Consider the following 17245-nt stretch of genomic DNA (forward strand, 5'->3'; position numbering starts at 1 on the left):
TCTTCTGGTTCATAGGCGAGTTGGTTACCCTCTAGGTTACTACCACACCTCTTTTACACAGCGTGGGATTTTAATTTAATAAACATATTAAGTAATCAAGGGTTAAAACTATAGCGATTCCATGTTCATCCCCTGTGGCTGGGCTGAACTTACTATGTGGGAAAATCACATGAAATGGGTGTCTGGACCAGCTAAGACCCCTATACATGTATATCATTTTATATAATTTGTTAACATTTGTGTCAATAAAGTTGAATGCATAGTATGTAGTGCATTTGCTCCAAATTAGGCTAAACCACTCCTTTTCTTCCGGGAAATGTGTCACGTTTTCCATGTTTTAAACATCAAAGTCATGCGAAGCAGCCAACCCTCTGCACATGTGGAGCCAGCTGTGCCTGTGAAACCTGCTAACATGATGAATACAATTTACAGCCCACATCCACGCCACCTGTTTTCCACTGAAATAAAATCCCACACATTTCCGCCGTTGGTTGTGGTCAATTTTTTTTTTCTGTGCCATGACCTCACTGACAGATAAAATCAGACAAATTGACCAAAATGAGACCAAACTTTGTTAACGGTTATATACTTCGTTCCCTTTTTATCTGTCAAAATTAGCCAGTTAATTAAAAAATTTATTCACACACAGTCTACAATAACTATGTGCTCCATTAGAATAAGGCAGTTATTAAATGTGCATGCAAAGATTAATGCACATTATGAACATGCACACTTCTATAAACCAGTGAGCATATTCAAAGCTTTATGCATGTATAATTTTTTACTTTAATTAAACAGCATAAAACCAACCACAGATCAGAACATTTTCATAAACAGCTATACACACAAACAGGGCAAACACCAGTGAACAATCTTAGATTCTTGTTGTGTTCTGATTTATCCAACATTCTTATTAGTATTTTGTTATTAAAATATGAGTACCTTATAATGTGTATTAGAAATGGATAATGCCAGTCAGGTCCTACCCCACCCCAAGGTCATGCTAGGACATTGCTTTACAATAATCTTGACATCAGTTGTGCTACAAGATGTTCATCAATTGTCTGAAATATATCTTTATAAAATAAAGATAGTTGTGTACTTGTGGTGTATGTGGTCAAATGCATTGCTTCAGCTGCATATACATCTCATAATAAAGACATGTACATGCACATATTTATCTACTGCAGATTATCCATGTTGCATATTTGACACTATTTATGTCAAACAGTTTGCACTGGCTGCATCACATGACTGTGTAGGCTTTTAGAGCCTGAGTTTCAGGAGGTGTGGTACCATTACCCTGTTGGCCTCTAACAACCCTGCACTAATTTAGCATACGCGCAATGACGCTCATCAGTTGCAAAGTGGCAGCCCACAGTACAATGTTCCTGTACATGTAATAAAGACTTTGACCTGATTGTGCAGTGAAACCTGCAGCAGAAAGTGGGTATTATTTTCCACTCGAAATAGGTTAAGTACAAAAATAAGAAAAGGTGCTTGACTTCCTGCCTGCGTCACAGGCCGGTGCGGCTGTTTTTCTGCCAGAGGACTTCCTGTGACAGGATGCGGGCGTGAGGGAGGTGCAGACAGAATGAGAATGAGGGCAGACAGCGAGAGCTCCTTGCACTGCACCTTGCACAGAATGCATGCTCATGTGCATGACTTCATTTAAATAATAAGCAATCTCACCACAAGTGAGCACACTTCATTTGCTTTTGCAACAAATAACCTAAAAATTTATAAAATCATTAAAAAGTGAGCTTGATCTGCATTTTTATAAGGACAGTCTTAATTTGTTGGTTACACATGTGACTTTATTACATTCATAATAAACTGTATAGTTGTATTAAAACAGATATGACAAGCATAAATAAAATATTTACATTTCAAAATTTGCAATGAACATTTTACGATTAGATTAAACAATATGATTGTGCAGAATTGTGAATTATAACCTAGTCTTACAAGTTTATAATACAATATAAGTTTAAAGTACAATAGTCTTGTAGTCTGTCTAATGCTATTATATTGTAGTTCTGTTCTTAACTGAACTCAACTCAACTCTTTTTAAATCAACATCCACTTATTTAGAACAATTTTGAGACCTATAGAAATCCACATTACAGTAAATTGATAACTGCACATCAAATCATGTAAATCAGCATAATAATCAGAAAATGCATGGCTTAGAGCCATACAGTCATCATTGTGAAACGTGAAATATTTTAATTCAGTTATAGGATATAACAGCATGCGTGTAGGCTTAAATGATTGTCACTGAAATGATTGTTCAAAAAATCCCTTTGGCTTTTCTGAGAATGCTGAAATGACTAGAACTTCCAGCAAGTGGCAGTAGTAAGTGATTTTTTCTTCTTCTCTCCACAATATAAATACATTTCCATAACTATGATACTTTCTGCATTCTCAGAGCATATCTTAAAAAGATGCATAACTGATGCAATTCCAAGACAGTTCGAATTAAAACAGCTGAAGTAAATGGCAGCAGACCTACTGTAATTCAGAGTTCTATTATGAGGATGATAGAACATAAGTGGGTATGTGCTGCTATCTATTGGCACTTTAAAGGAACTTACGCATGGTCTTCATATGCATATATATACATGCATGTACAGCCTTTATGGATTTGAAAGTCAGGGAAATTTCTGCTACGAAGTGTTAATATTAAGTGTTTTCTTTATCAACAAAACACCCACAGGTAGAAATAGGTAAAACAATAAATTAGTTTCCAATAAATGAGCCCATGCAGAGGTCCACATACTGACTAAATACAATGACAAAGCATATGAAAGATGGGTCTATACTGCCATCTAGTGGAGCTTTACAGGATCAGTTTTACAGTTTCAACATGTAGAAGCAATATAAAAGCAACACTAGATGTCAGTGCATGACAAGAAATTGTTTATCCATTGTTTTACATCTCTCTCACTCTCTCTGATACCCCCATGTTATTTTTAAACCAACTCTTCTCATTTTTGAATGTACAGAACAATCTGAACATACCAAACATGCATACATTCCTCCTCACCAACTTAAGACATGGGTAAAAAGTAATTTTTTAGTTTTAAAATTACTGACCGCTCAGCAGATTATCTAGAAATGCATTATTTCTGAACTTTAAAAAAATAAATACTTTTAACTCATGAAAATAAAACATTCAAAGTCAGAAAATACAGTTTCAGGAAGAAAGTTTTATAAAAATGCCAAAAATGAGGAAATGTAGATATAGTTTGAAGCTCCTCCCCCCACCTTGTTATATGCAGACAGCAGCCTGCCAGGCTGAGACAGCTGCACAGATGGTTGATGGACAGCAGTCAGAACATGCCATGTCAACAAGACCACATTGTAAGTAAGTTTTTTTTTCACATCAATTTAAAAATTGTTTTAAATGACTGAAACAACAGTAAATTCTTAAACGTATTTAATCTTATCTAGCTTCCAGAAATGAATTATGTTGATGTTTATGCCCCAGAAATTAGGGAGTGAGGTACCATTATATTTTAACTAATTAGTAACCCAGCAAGACTGTGACATGATGTTCACAAAGTCATAGGTTCAAACTTACTACCATTGTGTCCCTGATCAAGACACTTAACCCTGAGTGTCCCCAGGGGGACAGTCCCTGTAACTACTGATTCTAATTTGCTCTGGATAAGGGCATCTGATAAATAACATACATGTAAATGATGGACTAGATACTGTACTAGTGTGAATTTGACCAGCATTATTGCTTCTTTAATCAGTGCAACTGATTTCTATTGTTCAGTGAAGTGACAAACTTGGATTAACAAACACAGCATTCTATTGGAACATAGTACCTCTTCACACTACCCCCCCTCACACAGTACCCACCCCTTTTAAAAGGGCAGATCAGTCATATCACAGAGAAATATATTTACACATACCACTGGAACATACACATACTATGTGTTTATATTATCATGTTTTTATTATAACATGCAGTACACAAAAGCATGAATTATTTGTATTCTTAAATTTCTCACCCCGTTTCTTAGCATAAGCTTCATCGAGTACATAAATTACACTTTGAAACATAACTTGCACAGCAGAGATTGTCACAGTAACCAGTAGTCTGGAGAGTATTGCGTATCACCCGGCCCTGCCACTGATGAGCTGCATTCTTCATGCAGACAAGGAATGGGGGAGGAGCTTCTGTGTGATGGTAGAATGGGTAGAGTTAAGAGGTGTCATGGATAACTGGATAAGAGTGGCTCTCAAGAGTGGAAAAGCTCCATAATATTATATATGTGACAAGGTAAGACAGGATCAACATCTCATACCATATTTCACAGTTTGCCTTAAATAGATTGTCTGACATATTTGTCATATATTGTCTGACATATTTGACCTGACAGGTCACATGGGGCAGTGGTGGTCTAGCGGTTAAGGAAGCGGCCTCATAATCAGAAGGTTGCCAGTTCGAATCCCGATCTGCCAAGGTGCCACTGAGGTGTCACTGAGCAAAGCACCGTCCCCACACACTGCTCCCCGGGCGCCTGACAGGGCTGCCCACTGTTCACTAAGGGTGATGGGTTAAATGCAGAGGACAAATTTCACTGTGTGCACTGTGTGCTGTGCTGCTGTGTATCACATGTGACAATCACTTCACTTTAATTTAAAAACATGAATAACAATATATACACACACACACACACACACACATACATATATATATATCTTCTTCTTTGCTTATGTAAATATGATGTATATATACATGATTGCACACGGGAAGATGTGCTAAGAAAATAAGTAGCTAAAGCAACACAAAATTGAGACACATTCAGTTTTATCCAGAAGATATTATTCCGGTTTGTAAAATCATGTATCATAATGTATTTGAAATTTTATTTCAACATTAAACTGGATTGTAAAAGATGATGTTTTTACATCAGCAAAGAAGGAGAACATTTACATCAGTGCTGATCTTCAAATCCTTAAAAGCTTCAGCTGAGATGTACAGTTTTTGTACAGCATATATGCATTTCCTGCCACTGTGGGCCTCAGAGCGCAGTAGTACAGATCAGAGTCAGACGACACGGCAGAAGAGATTCGCAGAGACACTTGCTTGTTGTCCTTGTTAATTTCAGGCTTGAAACGGGGAATGTCTTTCGATGTGCCTCCACTTTCGTAAATGTAAATGATGAACTCGGGTTCAGAGCTGCCATGCTGTCTGTACCACTGCAGGTTGTTTACAAGGCCGCTGTAGTTGCAGGTCAGTTTGACCTCACCACCCTCAGTGATTTGCTTGAAAGTCTCTAATGGCTCTATTGTATTTCCCATTGAATGAGCTGCCAAATAAAATGAATCAATTAACAATTTCACCTTTTATAAGAATAATATTTATAATAATAGAAGTCATAGCAGTAGTAATAAACATACCAATAAAAACAAAAAAGATCAGATAAAGTAACATGTTTGCTATTTAGTTTGAACTAAAATGAGACTGATGGAAGCAGAGTTGCTTCTATAAGTGGAGCAAAGAGCTCCGCCCCTGAAAGTTCACACCATCGTGCTGAGGTTAAAATACTAAAACTGCCAATGCAGCAGTACACATGTTCTGGCAGTGAAATTAGTCAGGATACACAGGACAGGCATTTATTAAAGCTTAAAATATGTTAGCACAAGGTAAACACTATCATTCAAATTATTGGGGTAATTTAGAGAAGTGCTTTTTAAAAACAGAATAACATTGTTAATGTAGTAATTGGATATGAATGTGAAGTGATTGTCATTGTGAAACACAGCACACGGTGCACACAATGAAATATGTCCTCTGCTTTTAATCATCACACTTATTGAGCAGTGGGAAGCCATGACAGGCGCCCGGGGAGCAGTGTGTGAGGACGGTTACAATGTTCACTAATGCAAGTTTTTAATGCAAGTTATTATTTTTAAAAAGCTTAAAACATCTAAAGTGATTATAGAAGTAATACTACTTGCCTTGCATATCCCGTGCATCAGAAATTGTGGGATTGACTACATCATTATTTCATTATTTTCTACTCTAAGATATTAGATGTTTTTTCATGGAAAAAAAAATAAATGTATAAATGATCTTAAATATTTGAATGGTAGTGTATATTTGCCACATGTCTAATTGACATCAGCATGCTTTATTCAGGAACACACTGCTTCTTCTTACCTTCTCCCATGGATGCAGGAGGTTGTAACTACATTGAGTAAAGGCATGGACACTGAATAACTAAATTCAATGGACCTCTAGAGATTTATTTTTCTCATGTAATCTTCATTCTTGCTGTGATGTTACATTTTACTTCAGTGTTTACATAATTAAAACAATGAAGAAAGTGGAACCAAAGGTGTCGTCTGCAGTACAAGGCTCCCAGGAATGGTCCTGGTGCCGTTCTCCTTCACCATCTCTACTGCAGACTTCTCATACAAATCCACCAACTGCTACTCGCAAAAGGTCTCTGATGACTCTGCACTAGTCGTCCTCCTGACTGATGGGGTCGCCACCAACTTTAACAGTGTGGTCTGCTGGGGACAAAAAGAGACGGATCAGGCTGATCCAGAGAGCTGGCCCTCTGAACCCAGTGGAGGCAGATGTTGGATAACATGTCCTACACCATGCAGGAGACTGACGGCACTGAACAGCTCCTTCAATGGTAGGCTCCTGCCTCCACAACGTGTTAAGAACAGATACATAGACAAAGAAACAAGCGTCAAATTTTTATGTCATTTCATATATACATATAATGTAAATAGAATATATATATGTATTCTATTTACATACACATTCCTTTTACATACATAAAGATTTTTATTGATTTAAGTTTACATATTCACATACATTTATTTTTTTCTGATAGTTTGCATAGTGTACTTTTGATACTGTACTATTGCTATAGCTTTTTATTCAATTTATTTTTGCAGCTCTAATCTTGTACTGCCCACATTCTGCCGTGATAATGCAAATTTCCCACTTCCTTGACTGATAAAGGATTATCATATGTTATATTATCTTTAAAATGTGAAATTTTGGCAAGTTCCGGGACATTTGCCAGCACTCTGCCCCTTTGTCTTGCAGTCCAGAGCTTTTTGTGTGAGAACATTTTACATGTTTATATATGGGTGGCGTGCCTTATTTGTTCAGTAAAACCGAACATATGTACCTTTCCTTTCTCCCTGCGACACGCTCTTGACACTCCAATACCTCACACCAACACGCATCCTTCAGAGAGAGTGTTGCTCACACATGTTTTTGTACTGCTTTTGCAGGATTTCCTTCCACTGTGGGCCTCAGAGCGCAGTAGTACACAGCAGAGTCTGAGACTGCAGCGGTGGAGATCTTCAGAGCCACACGTTTCAGGCTTTTCTGGATGTGAGCAGTTAGCCGAGGAATAGGGGGATCTGCGCTCCTGTTCATGCCTGATTCCAGAATATAGAGTGCGAATTCAGGTGCCGATCCGAGAAACTGTCGATACCAGTACAACTCTGTTCCTCCGCTGTAGTTACAGTAGAGCGTAACGTCAGTTCCTTCTGTAACATGCTCCCTCGCTTTAAACGGTGTGATGACATTTCCTAAACTCACACCTGCAAAGTACAACCATTTTACTCCTCTTATTATAGTGTTGCATTTTGCTGTATTCTGAATTCATTTGTGAAAAACATTTGCCATCATTCTTGAAGATGTGGCCGCCTCTTACCTAACAGTGCGCACCAAAACACAAGAGGCTGCATCGTTTTGCAGAAGAAGATGAGAAGGTGACAAGCTCTGCGGGTGGTTCGAGTGAACTGGTGTTAGGCTCCTCCTCTGAGTAAACCAAGGCGTCCCATTTTCATTACACTTTGAACCCACCTTAGTTCCCTTTCCTTTCAGAACATGACGTTTACATCAGAGCACCTGTGCGAACATTCAAGTGTGACCTCTACCTGGACTTGTGTTTTGAAACGAATCTTGTCTCTGTGTGTATGTGTTTGGGTTTGGAGATGAGTGCAATACTTTGCAGCACCCAGCAAAAAAAAAAAATCCAGCATAAATTTAATCGTATTGTAGGATATTATGTAATGGAACCAAACAGGGTTGCAGAGAATTCCATATTTGTCTATGTCTGTGCAGAGCTACTGTTCCCTCCCCCAGTTGCACAGGGTTCCTCAAGACCTTTTATGTCCTGTCATTGTACAGTTGCCTGGACAACAAGATTTGTTAGCCCACCAAGATTCAAGAAAAGGTCCACAAAGGTTCAAGAAAAGTGGCAGTGCAAGATATAAAAACATAATACAAGGGTACAAGTACAGACAGTATAAAACACTAGACACGCTCAGGGAGGGGTGGTGGTACTGTATACAAGGGCATTATATGGGGTGGTGGTAGCCTAGTGGGTAACACACTCGCCTATGAACCAGAAGACCCAGGTTCAAATCCCACTTACTACCATTGTGTCCCTGAGCAAGACACTTAACCTTAAGTTGCTCCTGGGAGACTGTCCCTGTAAATACTGATTGTAAGTCGCTCTGGATAAGGACGTTTGATAAATGCTGTAAATGTAAATGCATTAAAAATATTGCATATGGCATATAGGCGGGGCAGAATTACCAAGAATAACTGTAACTGTTGCACATTTTAGCAAGATATTGCACATGCTCTTAGACAGTAGCAGCAGTGGGATGTCTGTTCATATGGGAGAATTTCAATGATCTGGTGCATTTAAGAGTTCTGACTGCCCACGGGTAGAAGCTGTTCTTCAATCGGTTGGTTTTACACCTAATAGATCTGAACCTTTTTCCGGAGGGCAGTAATTTGAAAAGGTTATTATCGCTCTGGCTATGGAGAGACACCTAGAGCTGGCGATGGGGTCCAGGGCGGGGAGTGGGCAGCTAATCACCTTCTCAGCTCTTCTTTTGACCCTCTTCTTATTTTTCTCTTGGATTTTTCCGGTTTCCTCCCTCTGACCAAAGGCATGCACACTAATTTTATGGCACTAAACTCGCCATTGGTGTCTACACCCTGTGGTGTGCTTGCACCCCACAATGGGAGAGTCCCGACCCTGCTGGATGTCATCCCCTGTCCCGGTTATTCAGCAGTGATGGATGGAGAATGCATGAGTATATTATTAAATCATGTTCATTCATTTTCTCATTAATCAAACACATGTGACATTTACATTTCAGAAATTTATGCAAAGAAACGTAGTGATCCAAGATCTGTGGGATGTACAGGATGTCCTGCTGAATCTATGGAGGCATCACCTCACCACTTACAGGAGTAACGTCACAACATGCTGCTGTACAATACAAGATATTAAGAGGTCTTGTGGGGTTTATTCCTCCAACATTCTTTGAGATTTTCTAGTGAAATTGTCTCAACCATGCGGGCATGACGAGGCAGGTGAACGGAGAAGAGGATGAAGAGGTGACGAGAAGACGAGGAAGGAAGGACCCAATCGCTGACATCACAAAACCGAGGTTTAATGGGTGAAGCACAAGACAGGGGAGACATCCGAGACACTGGTGAACATGGAACATAACTTCAAAGACCTGACGGCGAACAGAAATGAACAGGGCAGCTTTATACACTTTACACGGGTGAAAACGATTAGGGAACATTTCACAGGACAACAGTGAAACCGTAACCCCTTCTCGGACCGGATCATGACAGAAATACTGCTACATAACCTGTTCTCGTGACATATCCTTCATTATATGATTCTTTAGCTTTTCTGTGCTTCTTTTTTAAATTCAAAATAAGGAAAATAAGTCCAAATAAGAGTGGAAAATGTAAAAAAAAAAAAAAAAAAAAAAAACAATACACTTACACATAAAATACAAATAATAAAATATGCGTATACACAAAGTGTATATCACAAGATTAATTAGATTAAAATAACACAACATTTGAGTATGCAAACTGGAACTCAACGCTTGAAGGCTTCCTTCCTTTTTTGTACCACTTTGAAGGTTTTCCTTCCACTGTGGGCCTCAGAGCGCAGTAGTACACAGCAGAGTCTGAGACTGTAGCAGTGGAGATCTTCAGATCCACACGTTTGAGGTTTTTCTGGATGTGAGCAGTTAGCCGAGGAATAGGGGGTTCTGCGCCCCTGTTCATGCCTGATTCCAGAATGTAGAATGCAAATTCAGGTGCCGATCCGGGAAATTGTCGATACCAGTACAACTCGCTTCCAGCTCCTCCAGTGTAGTTGCAGGAGAGGGTAACCTCTGTTCCTTCAGGGACATGCTCTACGGTTTTAAGTGGTAAAATCTCATTTCCAAAACTCTCACCTGTGTGAACAATGCATTCTTTTAGATGATAAGTGACCTGAGATATCTCTGAACAGATCTTAATTTTTGATGAGTAATCGCTTACCCAGAAGCATGTAACAAACAAAAATGAGCTTCAGCTTCATATTTCTGAAGTGTACAAAATTCTGTGGAAGTTCAAATTTCAAACCTACTGAGTCATTAGCTCCTCCCCTTTAGATGCTCTGTCACAAGGGCAGACCTCTGTGCCGACTAACCGGTACCCATTCCATTTAATAGATTTTTTAACCTTTGACATTAGAAAGCTAATAAGATTTTTCATTTTCATATTTACATGGTCATATTTTTAATGTTTATTTCATGTATTAATGGAAAAGTTTTTATCAAATGCAGGAATGGAACAAGTTTATTCCAAACAGACTATTACTTTGGTAAAACTGTTATCCATTGTTATCCATCTGCCTGTGCCGCATCTTTGGATTTTCATCTGCAGTTTCAAAACAAGGCAGAAGGGGCAATGAGAATAAAAAAACGCATGAAGGCACTTCCTTGGTCATGACAAGGTCATTACTGCCATCTATTGCCATACCCTTGTAATGAAAAGGTCATTACAATATTCACCAAACAAAATGCACAAAAGATGGTGCTATGGAAACTACATGTAAGTCGATTAATAATTATATGTTTTAAAGAAGAAACAACAAATTTATGTCTAGTAACACCAGAGTAGATCTCACTTACAGTCATAAACGCTGCAGTTTATGACCAAATAAGATCAATACGCTACCAGTCAAACTTTTGAACACATCTACTCTGTCTACTCTTAGTCGGAGACTAAGATGTAGGCCATTTTGAAGAATCCATTGCAAGAAACATCTTTAGTGTTTCTAATCAAATTCAAATTCAATTTTTATTTGTCACATACATAGTCATACACGGTATGATATGCAGTGAAATGCTTTTTGGGACTGCTACAGACCACAGTAATTACAAATGTTGCGAGTATACAATGAACTCGCAAAGTGCAAAGATTTTGTGCAAAGTGATTTTGTTCAAAGAGTCCAGAGTGATTTAAGAAGCTCCTGCGGGAAGAAGCTCCTCCTCATTCTCTCTGTGTTGGACTTCAGGGAGCGAAAGTGCTTCCCTGATCGCAGCAGAGAGAAGAGTCCATTGTTGGGGTGGGTGAGGTCCTTCACTATCTTCTTGGCCCTGGTCCAGCACCGTTTGCTGTAGATAGATTGAAGGTCAGGGAGCTTGGTACGGATGATTCGTTCGGCTGATCGAACCACCCTCTGTAGTGCTCGCCTGTCCTTCATGGTGCTGTTCCCGAACCAGGTTGAGATGTTTCCCATCAGGATGCTCTCTATGGTGCAGGAGTAGAAGTTCCTGAGCACATTGGAGGGCAGTCTGAAGTCTCTCAGGCGTCTGAGGTGGTAGAGACGCTGCCAGCCCTTTTTCACCAAGGTTTTGATGTGACAGGACCATGACAGGTCCTGCGTGATGTAGACACTGAGGTAACGGAACTTGTCCACTCTCTCCACTGGACTCCTGTTGATTACAAGGGTCTGGTAGGTCCTCTCCTGCTTGGTACTGAAGTCCATTATTACCTCCTTTGTCTTGCTGACATTCAGGTGGAGATTGTTCCTCTGGCACCAGTTCACCAGATTTCCAACCTCCTCCAGGTAGGCCGTCTCATCATTGTCAGAGATCAGGCCCACCACGACGGTGTTATCAGCAAGCTTGATGATGGTAGTGGAGTTAGTAGTGGCTGTACAGTTGTATGTGTACAGGGAGTACAGCAGGGGGCTCAAAACACAGCCCTGGGGGGCTCCAGTGATGGAGGCTGAGACATGTCCACCCATCCTTACTGCCTGTGGTCTCCCAGTTAGGAAGTTGGAGATCCACTGACAGAGAGATGAGCTGAGTCCCAGGTGCTCCAGCTTGGTGGTGAGTGTGGAAGGGATTATTGTGTTAAATGCTGAACCCTAGTCAATGAGAAGCATTTTAACATAACTTCCCTTCCGAGTGTCCAGGTGGGTGTGTGCTGTGTGGAGGAGATGTGAGATGGCATCATCTGTGGATCGGTTGGGATGGTAAGCAAACTGTAGTGGGTCCAGTGTGTCCGGTAATGAAGAAATTTATACAGATTTATATATTTAATGAGCGTCATGGTATGGTAACCAGATTGCATTACAAATCAATTTTTCTTAAAAAAGATCGCTTTTGCAAAAAAGCCCCCTTAATTATACTTATTTATACTTAATTGGAAGGCACTTTTCATGGCTGTCCACTGCTCACCAAGGGTGATATAATTATTATAATTGTAATTAATTATAATTAAAAGCATTTTGTTGTGTCACCGTGTGCTTCACATTAACTTTCACCCTGCACCCTGCATACGTCAGACGTCATCTTACTGTACGCACCGGCACATTCAAAATCTGAGCCATCGTGGTTGCAGTGAAACCACAGGTCTTCAAAAAGAAGACTGCATCCTCCAGTCAAAGTGAGTAAGGCCTGGTAGACGGTATGACCAGCAACAAAAGCAAAGTGAAAAAGTTTAGAATGGATCTTTGTCACTGCACAGATTACGTACTAAACACAAAGTTTGTACATGTTATCATTTTTATCACCTACAACCTGTATATCTACTGTTTAAATAAATGTTATTAATAAAAAACAAGTGGTAAATATTGTGTGTCAGAATGGGGGGGGGGGGGGTAATTCCACTATCAGATCCACACTACAGCTACATTCCGGCTCCGCCCCCCAACACGCTCACCCTCCCCAGAGTATTAGACTGTGTGTCCATGTCTGTGTGTCATGTCGTGTAGCCGCGGGTGCCCTGCTAAATCCCAATTACCTTATGTGCACCGGGCGTGTCTCATATCACAGTCCTGGGTCGTGGGTTCCTCAACACGTTCCCTTCGGCGCGGCTAGTGATCCTCACGGGCTAACGAGCGTCAGGTGTGGCTGGTTTAGTCTAATCCGCCTCATTATAAAAGACCGGCATGATCCAGAGTCTACAGAGCGATTCTCCAACGCGACTACCGGAGTCGGATCCCCTTTGTGTCTGTAAAGCGTGTGTGTTTGTGCAACGCCCCAGACCTCTGCGGAGTCTCACGATCCTGCCAGGCCGTTTATGCAGGAGTGCTCGTGAGGAAGGACCAGTGGGACTCCGCCCCTTCCCTCGGTTCAGCGCAAGGCCTGGTGGTTTTGTTTATTGGACTTTTGAGCTTTTTTCCCTGACGTCTTTTTTTTAGTTTTCTCGTGAATAAACTATTTTCCCCCTGACACCTTGCCATCCGTCATTCTTCCTAAACAAGACTCCGGCGTGACAATTCCTGTGCAGGTGTGGTACAGCAAATACTTTTTATTCCTTTTATGTAGTCATGGAAATTCCGAATTAGAATAGCAGCTGTAGGGATGGATATCAGTGAACCTTCCTGTGACAATTCTAGGCTCCTCTCCATGGTTTCTAACCTGGCAAGATGGTGGAATTTGTGAATGTGAAATATCTTGCACAATCTCAAGCTAGTATAAAACTACCCATGTTTGACAGTTACAACCATTATTGGCTTGAGCCCCTATCTAATCAGTGTGAACTGGAGCACAGTAGGATGAGCATTTGTCTTGAGCAGTCTTGTGCAGTCGTTAAGTGTGCTCTTACAAAGCAAGAGAAAAGGTCTCCTGGCCATTCTGTTAGAAAGAGCTTGTTGCTGACCAATTTGCACCCGGATGCAAATAATGCCTCAACAGCTAGTATCAAATGCGATCTGTGCTGGACTGGTGTACTCTGTCCCTCTGCGTTACTGATTGTGTCCTGACAGTTCAATTTCATTGGTTGTGAAGAGCCCATATTACAAGGTCCTGCTTCGCAAGTGGCAAATTGAAGCAGCTTTGGTGTCCCTTTCACCCCCACAACATAAACACACAATTTTCATAGGCTGCATATTTCTTGCTTTATGTCCTTCTTTATGCGTTACTTTGTTTTCTTTTGGGTCGTACTGAGTGGATTGATTGAAAACGAACCTTCATTTTAATGCTAAGTTAGTTCAAAGATAAGTATCTCTGTTTTTATTTGGGCTATGCAGACATATTTTAGGGGCAGTGGTGGCCTAGCGGTTAAGGAATCAGAAGGTTGCCGGTTCGAGTCCCGATCTGCCAAGGTGCCACTGATCAAAGCACCGTCCCCACACAGGGTGATGGGTTAAATGCAGAGGACAAATTTCACTGTGTGCACCGTGTGCTGTGCTGCTGTGTATCACATGTGACAATCACTTCACTTTCACATATTTGGCCTGTTAATGCACAGTCATCTCAGGTGTCAAACTCGCAACCAGCATACAATTACATTTAAAATAGGTCTATTATTGTGGTCCAGTGAAATGAAATGGTGATAACACACAAACTATAGATCCAATAATGCAGTGCTTCAGTTGTGATCGTACGTGATTGTAAGATTGGGCATCGCAGGACCATGCTTTTGTTTACAATAGCGGCCGTCGCAGAACCATGCCTTTGTTTTGCATAGTGGCCGTCTACAAGAAAAAATGTGACATTCCCAGCTGTCTTTCCATCGAAACCGGATCTTCTGGTTTTGAGTCTGCTCTATCATCTTATTTCTTCCCATGGCTCTGCCTCTTTCCCTCTCTCTCTCTCCCCCTTTACTCTTTCTGCTCATTTTAATTTTTTCTGTAACCTTGGTACCTTTTTACATTCAATATTCACATGTAACTACAATAATTATTTACCGGTGTTAATAAATTAGAAACTGTTCATTTTTAACCTCTAATGTGCCATGCCTCTTTCTTCCAGGTAACATCAAATTGGAGTGGTTGAATACAGTGCTTTTGAGTGGAGGGAGAAAGAGTTTTTCTACGCTCTGTTCTCTCACCCCACACGGTCTTTTTTACAAATGGTGATCCCGACGTGATACCTTTGCTCGGATGTGGATATGTGACCGTAAGTCTTTTTATCTGAATTTTACTGCATAGGGAGGAATAGAATCTCTGTGTTTTAATTTAAATAAAAAGGATCTACATATCCTAAAAAGCCCGGGACCGTAGAAACCGAGGCATTTCTAAATCCAGATCCACTCCGACAAGGTATAAAATGAACATAGACAACATTGCTGTATCACTTAAAATGTGGCATGCAGATATGGCTGGCACAATAGATGAACTCACAAACCAAACTGTAACCAGTAATAACCAGGATTTGTGACCATTTTAGATTACCGGTATTACATTGAACATCATAAACCATGTCCCACGGTGAACAATTTGATAATAACTGATCAGGGATTGGAAATTGCACTGTTAAAATTCATAGTTTACAGTTTAAATTAATGTTCAGTATGATCAACATGTTTAGGATCAGAATTTATATTTATGTGAAATTGTTTTTCTCTCTGAACACCTCAACAATGCCATAATCTCAAATAATAACTTTTAGTGAAAAAGGTGTAATTCTCTAATCACATGGCAACAAGCGGGATTTTTTTATTTGTATTTATTTTTCCCGGCCACTGTTGTTGATTGGGCTTGGTCAGTCGATGCAAATTCGCAGAGTTATGAATTCCCTAATAAAGGTGTAATTCTCCATTCACATAGTAACAAGCGGGACTTTTTATTTGTATTTATTTTTCCGGCCACTGTTGTTGATTGGGCTCGGTCAGTTGATGCAAATTCGCAGAGTTATGAATTCCCTGATATCATTTTAAGCCCCCCACTACATTTACATGTTTTTTGCATTACAATATCTGATCATTGTTGTCATTTGTTTTTCTGGTTTGGTTTTAATGTACAATGAATACTGTTTTTCTACATGTACAATCTGTAAACAAAACTACAACCTTTTAACTTCATCAGTCTCCAAACAATGAACCCAACCAAGTGTGAAAAGCCTTTGATCAAGTTGAATATTCTATGTATGCTGCTGTGTTTGATCTATGTCAAGAAGGCAGGTTTCCCTGCAAGGGTGATCTCAGACGCCTGAAGATCGTAAAGGACACCGAACCACCACTATCGGCTACATTTGAATTCCCGACTGACCAGGAAGGACTAACAACCAGATACACAACCATGACCCAATTGTGATCCATGAACCTCGAATACTTGAGTGCCCCAGGGGATCAAGCAGTCATCTGTAAGATTGGGCATCGCAGGACCATGCCTTTGTTTTGCATAGTGGCCGTCTACAAGAAAAAATATGACATTCCTGTGCCAATTGTTGTGCATGCCTTTTGTGAGACGGCAGCGTGTGAGGTGTTGGCCGTCGGGACCGCCTACCCTCTTTGTCTTACGCAGATGGGAGGCCCCCGAGCCAAACCAAACGTGTGAGGTGTCGGCCGTCAGGACCGCCCACTCTCTTTGTCTTCCCCAGATGGGAGGCACCGGGGCCGTGATATCAGAAACAACAGGTTCTGATTGGTCTGTGACAACTTCCTGTAGGCCAGGGGTATAAAGGTCTGCTCACATGTGGGGAAGGGTTTTTTTTTCTTGTCTTTTCCCAGCTGTCTTTCCATCGAAACCGGATCTTCTGGTTTTGAGTCTGCTCTATCATCTTATTTCTTCCCATGGCTCTTTCCCTCCTTTTCTCTTTCTTCTCATTTTTTTTTCTCTGTAACCTTGGCACCTTTTTACATTCAATATTCATATGTAACTACAATAATTATTTACCGGTGTTAATAAATTAGAAACTGTTCATTTTTAACCTCTATTGTGCCATGCCTCTTTCTGCCAGGTAACATCAAGTTGGAGTGGTTGAATACAGTGCTTTTGTGTGGAGGAAGAAAGAGTTTTTCTATGCTCTGTTCTCTCACCCCACACTGTCTTTTTTACATGATCCCATGAGTTTTTGTGCGATTGAGTTTGTTTAAGTGGAGTGGTTTAAGTGCAGATTTGCATGGCAGATTTGCAGGTACAGAAGACACAAAGACCAAGCATATGTGACATTGCCATCAGACATTTTTTACGAATGT

General features: G+C 40.3%; 1 long non-coding RNA gene and 1 gene segment (V, D, J or C); one reads left to right on the forward strand and one right to left on the reverse strand.

Annotated features, from left to right (window-relative positions):
- The first annotated feature begins 3314 nt into the window (after positions 1–3314).
- On the forward strand, positions 3315–9146 carry LOC114789313 (uncharacterized). 3 transcript variants are annotated; one of them, XR_003749643.1, is made up of 4 exons: positions 3315–3366; positions 4173–4297; positions 6164–6668; positions 7282–9146. It is a non-coding gene; the product is annotated as an uncharacterized LOC114789313 (long non-coding RNA). The 3 variants fall into 3 exon arrangements; XR_003749644.1 differs by having other exon boundaries at positions 3316–3370; XR_003749642.1 differs by having other exon boundaries at positions 3319–4297.
- Positions 9147–9880: 734 nt separating this feature from the next.
- Positions 9881–11861, reverse strand: LOC114787772 (T cell receptor alpha variable 9-2-like). The segment is given in 3 exon segments: positions 9881–10281; positions 10367–10427; positions 11721–11861. Coding segments are annotated over 3 exon segments (603 nt in total).
- Between the last annotated feature and the right edge of the window lie 5384 nt (positions 11862–17245).

This window comes from Denticeps clupeoides, chromosome 4 (genome assembly GCF_900700375.1).
Source record: "Denticeps clupeoides chromosome 4, fDenClu1.1, whole genome shotgun sequence".
In the NCBI taxonomy this organism is placed as follows: domain Eukaryota; kingdom Metazoa; phylum Chordata; class Actinopteri; order Clupeiformes; family Denticipitidae; genus Denticeps; species Denticeps clupeoides.